This window comes from Balaenoptera physalus (genome assembly GCF_965194825.1).
Source record: "Balaenoptera physalus genome assembly, chromosome: 1".
NCBI lineage: Eukaryota > Metazoa > Chordata > Mammalia > Artiodactyla > Balaenopteridae > Balaenoptera > Balaenoptera physalus.
Window position 1 is genome coordinate 154104872 of NC_138882.1, and position 16955 is coordinate 154121826.

Genomic DNA, 16955 nt, shown 5'->3' on the forward strand with positions numbered 1-16955 from the left:
ATGAAGCAGTACTTCTGTGGCAAAGCTGTGGATTATGGAGAGTCCACAGCAACATCTAGCTGGTACCAATATGCTTGATAGCTAAGCCATTTCTTCTATTCCTCCATCCCTCTCATCCTCAGGTTCTACCATTTATTAAACTCCATAGGAGTGTTTCTAATTTTATATGCATAAAAATCACCTTGGGGAGGGAATGGGGAGTTGATTAAATGTATAAGTCCTGGGCCAAATCCTATAGATTTAGATTCGAATTCTGTAATGGGGTAGAGCCCACAAATCTGTATTTTTGAAAACAAATAGTACAGGTGATTCTGATGAAATTGAAGAACTATGTCTTAAGAAACATTGCTAAAGAGTCTTTTTCACAGATTACTGTCTTGTGCATCACCTTTTCCATTTTCAACATAAGCAGTTTATACCTTCCTTCACTTTTTCTTATCTTGCTGTTTTAATACCCTCTGCTAACAGGTTTCCTCTTTTCTGTTTCCCATTCAATTCTTCGCTCTACTGCTAGATTTTCTTGCTTAAAATCAACGAGTAACAAGTTCCTCAATATATATGGTTGAAATCTGGCACTTAGAAGAAAGACTTTCAACAGCTGTTAGTTGCTTTGTTCACTCTTTCTTTCTTGAGTCCTAGGATAGAAATTGCCTTCCTCTGTTTTTGAATAATTCATTTCCAACCGCATTCCTGCTCCATTGTTTGTTGTAGAAAATTTATGAAACGGACAAAAGTGTGAAAAAAATAAAAATTACCAATAATTCTACTTTTAACTGCAGTTAACATTTTGCTGCATTTACTTCCAGTTTCATTCTATGTCTGTTATATAAATCTATGTTTTACAAAATTGAGATAGACTATATTTGATGCTTTAGAATCTGCTTTTTTTTACTTGTAGTATTATATCATCATCATTTTCCATATTTTAAAATACTCTTGAAGCACACAGTTTTTAAAGCCTGTACTATGATTTATTGTACCATTTTCCTTTTGCTGGTTATTTTGAGCTCCCCTCCATTCCTGATCTCTCACTATAGCATACTGCAGTGAAGTTTGTTGAACCTCAGTGATTATTTTTCTACATAGAGATGCCTAGAGGTGCAATTCTTCATGAGAGGGGATGCACATTTTAGAAGTTTTAGATATATTCTACCAAATTACTCTTTAGAGAAGTCTTATTTTAAATTGCCATCAACAGTATACTAATTTATAGTCTTGCCAGTAGTTTGTGATATTAAAAAAACAAAACCAACAAAGACCTCAACATAAGAGCTCAGACTATAAAACTCTTAGAAGAAAATATAAGGGCAAAGCTTCATGACATTGGGTTTGGCAGTGATTTATTGTATATGACACCAAAATACAGGAACAAAAGAAAAAGTAAGTGAATCAGACCTCATCAGAATTCAAAAGTTGTGCATCACAGGACGCTATCCATAGAATGAAAAAGCAACCTACAGAATGGTAGAAAATATTTTTGAATCATATATCTGATAAGGGACTAATATCCGGAATATATAAAGAACTCATACAATTCAACAACAACAAAAAACAACCCAATTAAAATTGTTCCCACCACAAAAAAGAAATGATAATAATGTGATATGATAGAGGTGTTAGCTAATGCTACAGTGGTAATCATATTTCAATATATAAATTTGTCAAATCAACACATGTATACATTAAACTTACACAATGGTTATATGTTAATGATATCTTAATAAAAAGATTTTTTTAAATGGGCAAAGGACTTGAATAGTTACTTCTCCAGAGAAGATATACAGGTGACCAGTAAACACATGGAAAGATGCTGAACAACATGAATCATCAGCAAAATGCAAATCAAAACCACAATGAGATACCACTTCATACCCCTTAGAATGACTGTTCTAAAAAACAACCAACCAAACAAAAAGTAACAAGTGTTGGCAAGGATATGAAGAAATTGGAACCCTTGTGCATTGCTGGTAGGAATGTAAAATGGTGCAGCTGCTGGGGAAGGAGTATGGCAGTTCTTTAAAAAATTAAACATAGAATTACCATATAATCCATCAGTTTCACTTTTGAGTATATACCCCAAATAATTGAAAGCAGGAACTTTTACAGAAAAACAGAACAAAAAGTAGAAGCAACCCAAGTGACCATCGACTGTTGAATGGATAAGCAAAATGTGGTATATACATACAGTAGAATATTGTTCAGCTTTAAAAAGGAATGGAATTCTGCTATATACTACAACATGGATGAATGTTGAAGACACTATGCTAAATGTTTCATAAGCCAGATGCAACAAGGACAAATATGTATTATTCCTCTTATAAGAGATACCTGTAATAGTCAGATTCCAGCAAGTATATAGTGGTTACCAGGGGCTGGGGGGGAGGTGGGGATGGGGAGTTATTTAATGGATACAGAGTTGCGCTGTGGGCTGATGAAAAGTTCTGTAGATGGATAATGGTGGTGGTTGCACAATGTGTAATGTACTTAATGTCACTGAACTGTACACTTTAAAGTGGCACATTTTTATGGTATGTATCTTTTATTACAATAAAAAAGAAAAGAAAGAAAAGCTTTGTCAGTTTAGAAATAAATGGTATCTTATGTTTTCAATTCAATTTTCTTTTACTAAGTTAATACACTAGGTATATTGGCTCTTTTGTATGTAAGTTTATATGTTTCTATTGTGACTTTCTTTTAAAATTTTTTTAAATTTATAAGAATTTTTTGTATATTAATGAGATTATCCTTTCATCCATTACTTGTTTAGCAAATATTTTCCCCATTTACATTTTCATTTTATTGTGCTTTTCGAGATACGGAAGTTTTTTTATTTTTACAGTATTGGACTTTTCCTTCACAGTTTTTCTTTCTATGCTTGTGGTTAGGAAGCCCTTCCCATTCTGACATATTATTCAGTTTCTGTATTTTCCAAAGTGCTTAATTTAGTGCCATACACATATTGGGTACAATGTGAACGTGAGGTTTTAGAACTGCAAGAGCCCTTAGAGGACATTTAGTCTAAATGCTTTATTTTACAGGTATGTAAACTTAAAACTCAGGGAGGCTGCCCTGCCATGGTAGTTAGTAGCACACTCCAGAACAGCCAGTCACTGTCTTTTGACTTTTAGCCCAGTCTGTTATCCACTGAACTAAAACAATTCTGCTGTATGGATCGTGAGCACAGAGTGTCTTTATTTGGGTAAAGGTTCTACAATACAAGAAGCAAAGAGGTAAATAGAAAACAAAGTTTCTAATGAGAAGTGTTTGATAATCTTTACTGATCATTATGCTTCATAAATGACTGGAACTTTTGCTCCTTGTAAAATTATTTTAAATACTTCCCTTATATGTTAGTTATAATCATTAGGTTTCTTTCTGTGTTAAGGGGAACATTAATATTTAGGAAAAAAAGACTTCTGTCTTTTAATCTTACAGACACAATTAAACATCAGCCTTTACAGCAATCTGATAGAGTGTTTTGTATGCATTGTTGGGTATAATCTCAAATCCTGTAGGACCCATTGACACACTGTAAATAACCTAAAAATGAGTAGCATTTTCTGGAATCCTTTTGTCTCAGACTGCCTACATATGCACATATTTATGATTCTTGTTGATAATTATAGGTGTTACGGAAATGATCTTTTTGTTTAAATTTATATGTTTAAGCAGCAAGATATACAAGGGCTGCATCTTTGAACATCTGAGATGGGAAGGTATAGAGGGAAAAGCAATGGAACATTGCCTTGTAGTCTTTGCCATTAACTTACTACTTGTTCTTGGGTAAGTCATATCCCAGAATGATTTTAAACAGCCTCTGAGCTGGGTCCTTTCTAGCCCTGAAAGTCTAATGTTGTTGCTTCTGCTATAGAATCTTAATCTGATTTTTCTCAAAAGAATAGTTTCACAGTTGAAACAAGTGTTTGTAGGGGTTGGTGGCTTATAATGTTTAAAATAAGGAAATGAATGGAGGCAGTACAAGATTTCTGACATTACAGAAAATGTGATTTGAACAAAGGAGGAAGAAATTCGCTTTTGAGAATTGTGCTTGAGAAAAATCCACATGATATATTATTTCTCATTTTGTTTTTTCTAGGTGACAGGTTTGATTTTCTTGTGTCTACTGGTAGACTGAGTCTCATTTTTCTTTGGGGGCAGTTCTTACTTTTTGGTGCCACGTTGTGTTGATATTTTTTCATTAAAAAAAAAAGGGAACAAGGCGGCATTAATATGAAGTGTATTCTTAGCTTTTTAAAAAAAATTAATGTGGAATTTAAGGCCCAGAGAGGGCCTATAAATTGGCTCAGTAATTAATAGTCACTTAGTGATAGAATTGGGATAATGTGTTTGAACCTAGTGATCATTACTTTTGTACAGTCTCAAGGAATCCCCCAAATTTCTGAACTATACTTTTGAGAATCACTGCTTTAGATGCACCAAAGTAATGTCATAAAGATGTCTCAAAAGGATCAACCTATATGCATGAAATGTAAGGACCTGTCAAAATAAACTTCTACACTCCTTAGGGGCAAACCATTAAATGCAGACACTCATTAATGTAATTTTCATAATGTCTGGCATTCAGTCAAAAACTAGTAGACATGAGAAGTAGCAAAATGTGACCCATAGCCTGAAGAAAAATTAGAAAATAAAAACATATTCATAAATGGCAAAAATAATGGAATTAGGAGAATTTTAAAACAGCTGTTATAAATATGCTTAAGGATTTAAAAGAAATCAAGAACTTGAAGAAAGAATTGAAAAAAAACAAAGGAAAATTCTAGAACTAAAATTGAAGATCTGCAATAAAATATTTACCCTGAAGGATTTAACAGATAGATGCTATTAAAGAAAAGATCAATGAATTTCAAGACATGGCAATAAAAACAGTGTAAAGTGAAGTACACACAGCAAAAATACAGGGGAGAGGGCAAAGGATGGAGCTTAAGTAACCTGTCATGAAATAAAAAGCAGCCTAATATATGCGTGATTAGCATCCCCCAAACAGAGGGGCTAATAGAAAGGGGGAAATTTTAGAGAAATTATAAGAGAAAACAACCCCAATTTGATGAAAACTGTAAACTTACAGATCTAAGAAGCTTAGTAACTCCAAGTAGGAGTAACTCAAAGGAAACCACATCATATTAAAACTGCTGAAAATCAGTAGTAGAAGAAAATTTAAAGTAGCCAGAGGTGAAGAGACAAAGACACAGTCCATATAGGGAAAAAAAGATTTAAAAATAATGACTACAGACTTCTTATCAGAAGCAATGCAAGCCAGGAAACAATTTGGTGATACTTCTAAGTGCTGAAGGAATAAAATGTCAACCTGGAATGCTATATCCAACAAAAATATCTTTCAGAAATGAAGACTAAATAAAGATTTTTTCCCACACAAACAAAAACTACAAGAAATATTAAAGGAAGTTCCTCAGGCTGAAAGAAAATTATACCAGATGGGAAATTAGATTAACACAAAGAAATGAGAAGTACCAGAAATGGTAAAAATTTGGGTATATACAAAATTGTTTCTTTCTTTTTAATTTCTTTAAGAGATAAATGACATTATAAAGTAAAAGTAAGAGCAGTGTATTGTGGGTTTTATAAATTATGTAGAGATAAATGTATGAAAACAACATAAAGAATAGGAAAGGGGAAAGGAAGTATGCTGTTGTAAGACAAGTCCTGTGTTACTTGAAGGTGGACTCTGTGAAGTTAAATATGCATATTCTAAACCCTAGAGTAATCACTAAAAAAATGAAACGCACATAATGGTTTTTAAGTCAAGGTTTGAAATGAAATGGAATACCTAAAACTATTCGATAAATGCAAATGAAGGTAGAAAAAGATGATAAAAGAAAAAAAATCAGATAGGACAAATAGAAAACAAATAAGACTATAGATAATTACAATAAATATAAATGATCTCACATCCTTATGAGAAAGGTAGAGATTGTGAGACTGGATAACAAAGGAAAACCAATTATATATGTACAAGAAACTCACTTTAAGTATAAAGCATAAGATTCAAATATACATATAAGAAAATAGTAATCAATATATATGTTATATTAACAACATTATGTTATCATGCTAATATTAAATGAAGTAAACTTCTGGACAAAGAATATTATGAGGGATAAATGGGGACATTTCATAATGATGAAAATGTCAATTAATCACAAAGACATAAGTATCCTAAATGTGTGTGTATATAATAACAAAAGCTTGAAAGTATGTGAAACAAAACTAATCAATAGAACTGTAATGAGAAAAGAACAAATCCACAATTATAATTGGAGATAACACTCCTTTCTTATAGTAATGTTCAGAACAACAGACAGAAAATATGAACAGAATATCAACCAGTTCGACGTACTTGAAATGTATAAAATGCTTCTCATAACCATAGGAAAATACATATTCTTTTCTCATGCATTTGCAACATTCATTAAGGTAGAAAATATGCTCAACCATTAAACAAGTCACAGAAAGTGACTTAAAGTGACTTAAAAATCATGTGAGGTATATTCTCTGGCAACAGTGGAATTAAAATAGAAATCAAAGGAATCTGGAAAATCCTGATATATTTGGAAATTAAACAACATATTTCTAAGTAAACCATAGTCAAAGAAGAAATCACAAAGGAAATTAGAAAATATTTTGAACTGAATTGTGATGGAAATGTGGCGTATCAATGTTTGTTTGATGCTGACAAAGTGGTATTGAGACGGAAGTTTATGGTTCACATGCTTAATTACAAAAGAAGGTAGTTCCAAAGGCAATGATCAAAGCTTCCAGCTAAGAAATAGGAAAAGTGTCCCTACCCCACCTCAGCCCACCCTTCTGCTTGCAGGAACCAGGTTTACCTTCACCAGCTAGGTTGGAAAACCTCATAATTCATAGAGGATGGAGTACAGTTGACCATTGAACTCATTCTTTGGATAGAATACAGTTGACCATGAACAACACTGGGGTTAGAGGTACCAACCTTTTGCACAGCTTAAAATCCACATATAACTTATAGTCAGCCCTCCATGTACTCCATTCCTCTGTACCTGCAGTTCTTCATTCACTGATTTAACCAACTGTGAATTGTATAGTACTGTAGTATTTACTATTGAAAAAAATCCATGTATAAGTGGACCCCCACAGTTCAAACCTGTGTTGTTCAAGGATCAACTGTACTTAGAAGGCTCTTGCCTCAGTAGTGTCAAGATTAGCCGTAGATTAAATACTGCACAGGTGGTACCAACATCTTAAAAGCAAAGACCCAAAAGCTCTGAACTGTTTCCAGGTAACTTAACTGCCTCCCAGAACAAAGCTCAGTATATTTATAGGAATAAAAAACATTCAGCACCCATCAAGGTAGAATTCACAATGTCTCGTATCCAGTAAAAAATTGCCAAGCATACAAAGGAGAAAAGCCGGCCCATAATGAGAAGAGAAATCAATTAACCAAAAACAACCCAGAATTGACATAGATGTTGGAATTAGCAGATTAAGGACATTCAAACAGTTATTATAGCTATATTACTTATGTTCAAAAAGAGAGAGGAAAGATTTAAAATCATAAGTAATTGAAAAAGTAAAAATAACCCAAATCAAATGTCTAGAGGTTAAGACCGTGATGTCTGAGATGGGATTAACAGAAGATTAGATATTCAAGAAGAAAAGATTAGTGAACTTGAAGACATCACAGTAGAAACCAGTTTGGAAAAGAGTTCGGCTGTTTCCTACAAAGTTAAAAATACACTGGCCATCCCTCTCTTAGGTATTTACCCAAGAGAAATGAAATCATATGTCCGTCAAAGACATGTATGTTACTGTTTATTGCAGCTTATTTGTAATAGCCTCAAACTGTGGAAAACACAACATGTCCATAAACCAGTAGATGGATAAACAAATTGTTGTATATCTATACAATGGAATACTACTTAGTAATAAGAAAGGGATTATCATTACGTGTAACAATGTGGAAGAACCTCAGACAATGTATTTTGAGTGAAAGAAGCCAGATTTTAAAAGAACATTCTGAAATGCCTTTTATCTAAAATTCTATATAATTCAAGCTAATTCATAGTCACAAATCAAATCACTGGTTCCCTGAGGATATGGTAGGGGATGAGTGGAGGAATTAACAGGGGGCATAAGAAAAGTTTTAGGGGGTGATGAATAAATTCATAATCTTGATTATGATGGTGGTTTCACTGGTATATTTGTCAAAACTTACAAATTGTAGATTTTAAATATGTGCAGTATTTTGTATCAATCATAATAAAGCTGTTAAGAAATTTTTTTGAAAAGAACAAATCAAACCCTAGGTAAGTATGGAAGGAAAAAAATCATATACATGCACACAGAAATCAATAAAGCAGAAAATGGATAAACAGTAGAGAAAATGAACAAAATGAACAAAACCTAAAGCTGTTTTTTGAGATCAATAAAATTGATAGTTCTCTTGCTAATGTGAATAAGAACAAGAGAGAAAACACAAGTTAATCATATTGAAAATGAAAGGTACCTACAGACATTGAATGGATTATAAGACAACATTAAGAGCAAATTTAGGCCAGTAAATTTAAAGGTTACACGAAACATTAAAAAGGTAGAAAAACTCTTTTTAAAGGTGTAAGTTACTACAGCTGACAGAAGCAAAAATTTAAAATCTGAATAACTCTACATCTATTATATAAAATTATTGATAGTTAACAATCAAAACCTTTCCCCAAGAAAACCCAAGCCCAGATGGCTTCACTGGTAAAGTTTGTCTAATATTTAAGGAAGAAATGTTAGCAGTCATCCACAAATAGAGAAAGATGAAATGTTGCCTAATTCATTTTATGAAACCAGCATTAACCCTGATACTAAAACCAGACAAAGACATTACAGGAAAAGGAAACTATTACAGACTATTTCTTACGACCATAGAGGTAGAAATCCTTTACAAATATTTGTAAATTGAATACATTAAATATAATAAAATATATACATATATATATATAATATAACTCATGGTCAGGTGGGCTTTACCCAGGAATATAAGGCTTGTTTAACAATTTGTATATAATCCATTATTGTAGTTCACCATATTAGTACAATGAATGAAAAAATTCATTTGATCATTTTAATAGATGGAGGAAAAAGCATTTGACAGTATTTAACAACAATATTTAAAATTTCGTGTTTTTTGTTTTTAAATGATTAAACTCGCAGCAAAGTAAGAATAGAAGGAAACAATCCCACGAGGGTTCTCTTTTCTCTGTATCCTTGCTGCCATTTATCTCTTTTTGACGGTAGCCATTCTAACAGGTATGAGATGATACCTCATTATGGTTTTTGGTTTACATTTCCCTAGTGACTAGTGATGTTGAGCATCTTTTCATGTACCTGTTGGCCATTTTTATATCTTCTTTGGAAAGAATCAAGTCCTTTGCCCATTTTTAATTGGAGTATTTGGGGATTTGGGGGCTATTGAATTATATGAGTTCTTTATATATTTTGGGTATTAAACCCTTATCAGATATATGGTTTGCAGTCAGTGGACTGTTCCTTGATGACATCTGCATATCTTCTCAGTTTTCGAAGTAACATACAGGAGTGCCATCTTGTGTTAAGATCTTTGGAGTCAGGCAGACCTGGATATAAAAACTGGCTCTGAAACCTGCTGCATTCTAGCGCTTCACTGCCCTAAAATATTTTGGATATTCTTGAAACAACAACTATTTATTGAGAACCTATACTGGCCAGATACTATGCTAGACACTTATGGGTGTATTACCTTAATTAATATGACTTAAAACTGACAACATTTTTTGAGTCCCTTTTATGTATTGGACACATAGTAACACAAAGTATTTTCCATTCCATATGTCATTTAATACAGCAACCCAATGAAGTATTGGTACTATAGTTATTATTCCTACTTTAGAGAAGAAGAAATTGAGACCAACAGAGAAGAATTTTTTGAATATGAGGAACTCAGGTTGCTGTCACGGCTCTGGGTTTGTTTTCTATTCTTTTCTACCTGTGGAACAAAAGACTTTTTGTTTTATATGTTACCCAAGCTTGCTGCAAAGACTAACTGGGACTTTAACTTAAAATCTCTTTTTGTTTTTCCTTTCCTTTAGGTTATGAATGCTAAGGGTGTCTCCAGGGGTTTAAGCAGGAAGTGTCAGGTGTAGATAGGTTTCTAAGAGGAAAGCACTGGGCAGGCTTGTAAGCGCATAAGCCCAGTTCTAGATAGGTACAGCTTTAGAAATAGCAACCTTAGTCACAAATGAAAAGGCAGCGTTTATATGTATTTGGTAAAAGAAGTATGGCTCACCTTTCTCTCATTTCCATGAACAGAACAATCCTTTGTCAGCAGTGATATTTCTGAAGGTCAAAGTTGATAAATTTTGTGCTTCTAAAATATAAGGTTGAATCAGAATTCTTTTTATGATGTTTAATCGCTATCCAAAGTGCCTAGATAGGAATTTTCTTTAGGAAAGTAAAAATATGCCACTAAGGCTGTGAAGGGTTTGATTGTAGCATTGCTTGCTTAGGCAGCTGTGCTTCCATAGAACTTGTGTAGTGTAAGCTTCACCCACCATCTTTTCCTTTTATCAGCATGGAATTACTTTTAATGTATAGTATAATCATTTTCTGCAGTGTTCAATCACTTACTATAAATGAAATTGAATTATGTGTTAATCTATAATTATAGACTAACCAACCTAATAAAAGCATATATATGAAATATTTGTACATTCTGATTTAATGATCTGTTTATTATACTGTAGTACCAGAAATTAGCTGGTTAATTTATAAGTAGACTCAATTCCTGAAAAGTAATTTGTGGAGTACTGGGAAAATTGTGATTCCTCACTGTTTCTCATTAGCATCATTTTCATTTTTTCCTTTTTACCTTTTGGTCTTTGTCTTCACTGAATAGAATATCCTGGCCTTTGATTTGGCTCTCCTTCACAACCCGGCTATACTTCAAGCTTGGTTTAAATCCAGCTGTATTTCAAGCTGGATTTAAGTCTCATCTGTCTCACAAAACTTTCTCTGACTATTTGATCCAACGTAATTTTTTTTCTTTTCTGAAATTCTGCTGCTTTTCTCTTTAACACAGTTTACATTGTCTTCTACATTATATACATTGACTTTATTTTTTTTTCCAGCTACATTCATGGATGTTATCTCCTTTCACCCTTGAACCCTAGAGGTAGATAAGATAGGCAGTATTATTCCCCATTTTATAGATGCAAAAAAAAAAAAAAGGCAAGTTGTTTGATTTCTTCAAGATAAGACTTCAGCCCCAGTCTTCATTCCACAATTTGCTTTCCCTATACTATAATGCCTCAAGTTTTGTACTTTACCGACTACTCCTACCATATGCTGAGCACATATAGGTATTATCAGTTGGTTTAAAATAGATTATTTCTTTTCAAACCCCCAATCACTATCTGTTTCTTTTTAAAAAGGTACTTAAGTAATTGTGTAGTCTTTTATCATAATGGTGAAGGGACAGCATGTTGTATGATCAAGATTTGAAGTTTGGACTACTGAAATTTTTCATATGCATTCATCAGACAAATGTCATTGACTATGGACCATATGCCTAATATTAATGCTAGCTCTGGATATGAACAAATATTTATTGCATTATTTTGTTAGTAATATCTGGTCTCCTCTTTTTCGTACAGGAGAAATTAAACAGATTCTAGAAAATGAACTTCAGATACCTGTGTCTAAAATGCTGTTAAAAGGCTGGAAGACTGGAGATGTGGAAGACAGTGTGAGTTTAGTAACTGCCTAAAAATAAAAGAAAATTAAGTTATGCTATTGACTAAATGATGTATAAAATTGTTTTTTATTAATGTTGTTACATATGACAGATGTAGGTTTGGTAACAGTAGCTGAGTTTAAGGTATCAGCAAACAATGTTTTGCAAGCTAAAACATTTTCACAGTAAACCAACAACAGTTTTAAGTGAGTTAGATACGTAAGTGGCGTGTTTTTCCTACTTCTAACTATTTTATAGGAGTTAATTTGGCATTCTTTTTTGAGAGCTTTTACCTTTTTCTCAAACCTCATATGATATCAGTAAGTGCCTTGGAATAATAATTTTTTTCTTAACATCTTTATTAGAGTATAATTGCTTTACAATGGTGTATTAGTATCTGCTGTATAACAAAATGAGTCAGCTATACGTATACATATATCCCCATTTCCCCTCTCTCTTGAGTCTCCCTCCCACCCTCCCTCTCCCACCCCTCCAGGTGTTCACAAAGAACCGAGCTGATCTCCCTGTGCTATGCAGCTGCTTCCCACTAGCTATCTATTTTACATTTGGTAGTGTATATATATCTACGTCACTCTCTCACTTCGTCCCAGCTTACCCTTCCCCCTCCCTGTATCCTCAAGTCCATTCTCTACGTCTGCGTCTTTATTCCCATCCTGCCCCTAGGTTCTTTAGAACTTTTTTTTTTTTTGATTCCGTATATATGTGTTAGCATACAGTATTTGTTTTTCTCTTTCTGACTTACTTACTTCACTCTGTATGACAGACTCTAGGTCCATCCACCTAACTCAATTTCATTTCTTTTTATGGCTGAGTAATATTCCATTGTATATATGTGCCATGTATTCTTTATCCATTCCTCTGTCAATGAACACTTAGGTTGCTTCCATGTCCAGGCTGTTGTAAATAGTGCTTCAATGAACATTGTGGTACATGACTCTTTTTGAATTATGATTTTCTCAGGGTATATGCCCAGTAGTGGGATTGCTGGGTCATATGGTAGTTCTATTTTTAGTTTTTTAAGGAACCTCCATACTGTTCTCCATAGTGGCTGTATCAATTTACATTCCCACCAACAGTGCAAAAGGGTTTCCTTTTCTCCACACCCTCTCCATTATTTATTGTTTGTAGATTTTTTGATGATGACCATTCTGACTGGTGTGAGGTGATACCTCATTGTAGTTTTGATTTGCATTTCTCTAACTGTTAGTGATGTTGAGCATCCTTTCATGTGTTTGTTGGCAATCTGTATATCTTCTTTGGAGAAATGTCTATTTAGGTCTTCTGCCCATTTTTGGATTGGGTTGTTTGTTTTTTTGATACTGAGCTGCTTGAGCTGCTTGTAAATTTTGGAGATTAATCCTTTGTAAATTGCTTCATTGGAAATATTTTCTCCCATTCTGAGGGTTCTCTTTTGGTCTTGTTTATGGTTTCCTTTGTTGTGCAAAAGCTTTTAAGTTTCATTAGGTCCCATTTATTTATTTTTGTTTTTATTTCCATTTCTCTAGGAGGTGGGTCAAAAAGGATCTTGCTGTGATTTATGTCATAGAGTGTTCTGCCTATTTTTTCCTCTAAGAGTTTTATAGTGTCTGGCCTTACATTTAGGTCTTTAATCCATTTTGAGTTTATTTTTGTATACGTTGTTAGGGAGTATTCTAATTTCATTCCTTTACATGTAGCTGTCCAGTTTTCCCAGCACCACTCATTGAAGAGTCTGTCTTTTCTGCATTGTATATTCTTGCCTCCTCTATCAAAGATAAGGTGACCATATGTGCGTGGGTCTATCTCTGGGCTTTCTATCCTGTTCCATTGATCTATATTTCTGTTTTTGTGCCAGTACCATACTCTCTTGATGACTGTAGCTTTGCAGTTGGTCTGAAGGAAAGGAGCCTGATTCCTCCAGCTCCATTTTTCTTTCTCAAGATTGCTTTGGCTGTTCGGGGTCTTCATACAAATTGTGAAATTTTTTGTTCTGGTTCTCTGAAAAATGCCATTGGTAGCTTGATAGGGATTGCACTGAATCTGTAGATTGCTTTGGGTAGTACAGTCATTTTCACAATGTTGATTCTTCCAATCTAAGAACATGGTATATCTCTCCATCTGCTTGTATCATCTTTAATTTCTTTCATCAGTGTCTTACAGTCTTCTGAATACAGGTCTTTTGTCTCCTTAGGTAGGTTTATTCCTAGGTATTTTATTCTTTTTGTTGCAGTGGTAAATGGGAGTGTTTCCTTAATTTCTCTTTCAGAATTTTCATCGTTAGTGTATAGGAATGCAAGGGATTTCTTTGCATTAATTTTGTATCCTGCTGCTTTACCAAATTCATTGATTAGCTCTAGTAGTTTCTGGTAGCATCATTAGGATTCTCTATCTATAGTATCATGTCATCTGCAAACAGTGACAGTTTTACATCTTTTTTTTCCGATTTGGATTCCTTTTATTTTTTTATCTTCTCTGATTGCTGTGGCTTAAACTTCCAAAACTATGTTGAATAATAGTGGTAAGAGTGGACAACCTTGTCTTGTTCCTGATCTTAGTGGAAGTGGTTTCAGTTTTTCACCATTGAAGACAGTGTTGGCTGTGGGTTTGTCATATATGGCCTTTATTATGTTGAGCTAAGTTCCCTCTATGCCTGCTTTCTGGAGGTTTTTTACCATAACTGGGTGTTGAATTTTGTCAAAAGCTTTTTCTGCATCTATTGAGATGATCATATGGTTTTCATCCTTCAACTTGTTAATATGGTGTGTCACACTGATTGATTTACATATATTGAAGAATACTTACATCCCTGGGATAAACCCCACTTGGTCATGGTGTATGATCCTTTTAATGTGCTGTTCGATTCTGTTTGCTAGTATTTTGTTGAGGATGTTTGCATCTATGTTCATCAGTGATATTGGTCTGTAGTTTTCTTGTGACATCTTTGTCTGGTTTTGGTATCAGGGTGGTGGGGGCCTCGTAGAATGTGTTTAGGAGTGTTCCTCCCTATGCTATATTTTGGAAGAGTTTGAGAAAGATAAGTGTTAGCTCTTTTGTAAATGTTTGATAGAATTTGCCTGTAAAGCCATCTGGTCCTGGGCTTTTGTTTGTTGGAAGGTTTTTAATCACAATTTCAATTTCAGTGCTTGTGATTGGTCTGTTTATATTTTCTGTTTCTTCCTGGTTCAGTCTTGGAAGGTTGTGCTTTTCTAAGAATTTGTCCATTTCTTCCAGGTTTTCCATTTTATGGGCATACAGTTGCTTGTAGTAATCTCTCATGATCCTTTGTATTTTTGCAGTGTCAGTTGTTACTTCTCCTTTTTCATTTCTAATTCTATTGATTTGAGTCTTTTTCCCTTTTTTTCTTGATGAGTCTGCCTAATGGTTCATCAATTTTGTTTATCTTCTCAAAGAACCAGCTTTTAGTTTTATTGATCTTTGCTATCGTTTCCTTCATTTCTTTTTCATTTATTTCTGATCTGATCTTTATGATTTTTTTCCTTTTGCTAACTTTGGGGGTTTTTTTTGTTCTTCTTTCTCTAATTGCTTTAGGTGTAAGGTTAGGTTGTTTATTTTGAGATATTTCTTGTTTCTTGAGGTAGGATTGTATTGCTATAAACTTCCCTCTTAGAACTGCTTTTGCTGCATCCCGTAGGTTTTGGGTCGTCATGTTTTCATTGTCATTTGTTTCTAGGTATTTTTTGATTTCCTCTTTGATTTTTTCAGTGGTCTCTTGGTTATTTAGTAGCATATTGTTTAGCCTCCATGTGTTTGTATTTTACAGTCGTTTTCCTGTAATTGATATCTAGTCTCATAGCGTTGTGGTTGGAAAAGATACTTGACATGATTTCAATTTTCTTAAATTTACCAAGGTTTCATGTGTGACCCAAGATATGATCTATCCTGGAAAATGTTCCATGAGCACTTGAGAAGAAAGTGTATTCTGTTGTTTTTGGATGGAATGTCCTATAAATATCAATTAAGTCCGTCTTGTTTAAAGCTTGTGTTTCCTTATTTATTTTCATTTTGGATGATCTGTTCATTGGTGAAAGTGGGTTGTTAAAGTCCCCTACTATGATTGTGCTTCTGTTGATTTCCCCTTTTATGGCTGTTAGCATTTGCCTTATGTATTGAGGTGCTTCTATGTTGGGTGCATAAGTATTTACAATTGTTATATCTTCTTCTTGGATTGAGCCCTTGATCATTATGTACTGTTCTTCTTTGTCTCTTGTAATAGTCTTTATTTTTAATGACTAGTCTATTTTGTCTGATATTAGGATTGCTACTCCAGCTTTCTTTTGATTTCCATTTGCATGGAATATCTTTTTCTATCCCCTCACTTTCAGTCTGTATGTGTCCCTAGGTCTGAAGTGGGTCTCTTGTAGACAGCATATATACGGTCTTCTTTTTGTATCCATTTAGCCAGTCTATGTCTTTTGGTTGGAGCATTTAGTCCATTTACATTTAAGGTAATTATCGGTATGTATGTTCCTGTCACCACTTTCTTAATTGTTTTGGGTTTGTTATTGTAGGTCTTTCCCTTCTCTTGTGTTTCCTGCCTAGAGAAGTTCCTTTAGCATTTGTTGTAAAGCTGGTTTGGTGGTGTTGAATTCTCTTAGCTTTTACTTGTCTGTAAAGGTTTTAATTTCTCCATCAAATCTGAATGAGATCCTTGCTGGGTGGAGCAATCTTGGTTGCAGGTTTTTCCCTTTCATTACTTTAAATATGTCCTGCCATTCCCTTCTGGCTTGCAGAGTTTCTGCTGAAAGATCAGCTGTTAACCTTACGGGGATTGCCTTATATGTTATTTGTTGCTTTTCCCCTGCTGCTTTTAATATTTTTTCTTTGTATTTAATTTTTGATAGTTTTATTCATATATGTCTTGGAGTGTTTCTCCTCGGATTTATCCTGTGTGGGAGTCTCTGTGCTTCCTGCACTTGATTGACTATTTCCTTTCCCATATTAGGGAAGTTTTCAACTGTAATCTCTTCAAATATTTTCTCAGCCACTTTCTTTTTGTCTTCTTTTTATGGGACCCCTATAATTTGAATGTTGGTGCATTTAATGTTTTCCCAGAGGTCTCTGAGACCATCCTCAATTCTTTTCATTCTTTTTTCTTTATTCTGCTCTGTCATAGTTATTCCCACTATTTTATCTTCCAGGTCACTTATCTGTTCTTCTGCCT

At 33.9% G+C, this 16955-nt stretch overlaps 1 protein-coding gene across 3 annotated transcripts in view; it reads left to right on the forward strand.

Annotated features, from left to right (window-relative positions):
* The window catches only part of FAF1 (Fas associated factor 1), a 485610-nt gene that overhangs the window by 179019 nt on the left and 289636 nt on the right, over positions 1–16955 (forward strand). For all 3 annotated transcript variants that reach the window (XM_082429645.1, XM_082429644.1, XM_082429646.1), the window contains one exon: positions 11694–11785. In XM_082429645.1, coding sequence (XP_082285771.1) covers positions 11694–11785 — 92 coding nt within the window. The remainder of the gene's footprint in view (positions 1–11693; positions 11786–16955) is intronic.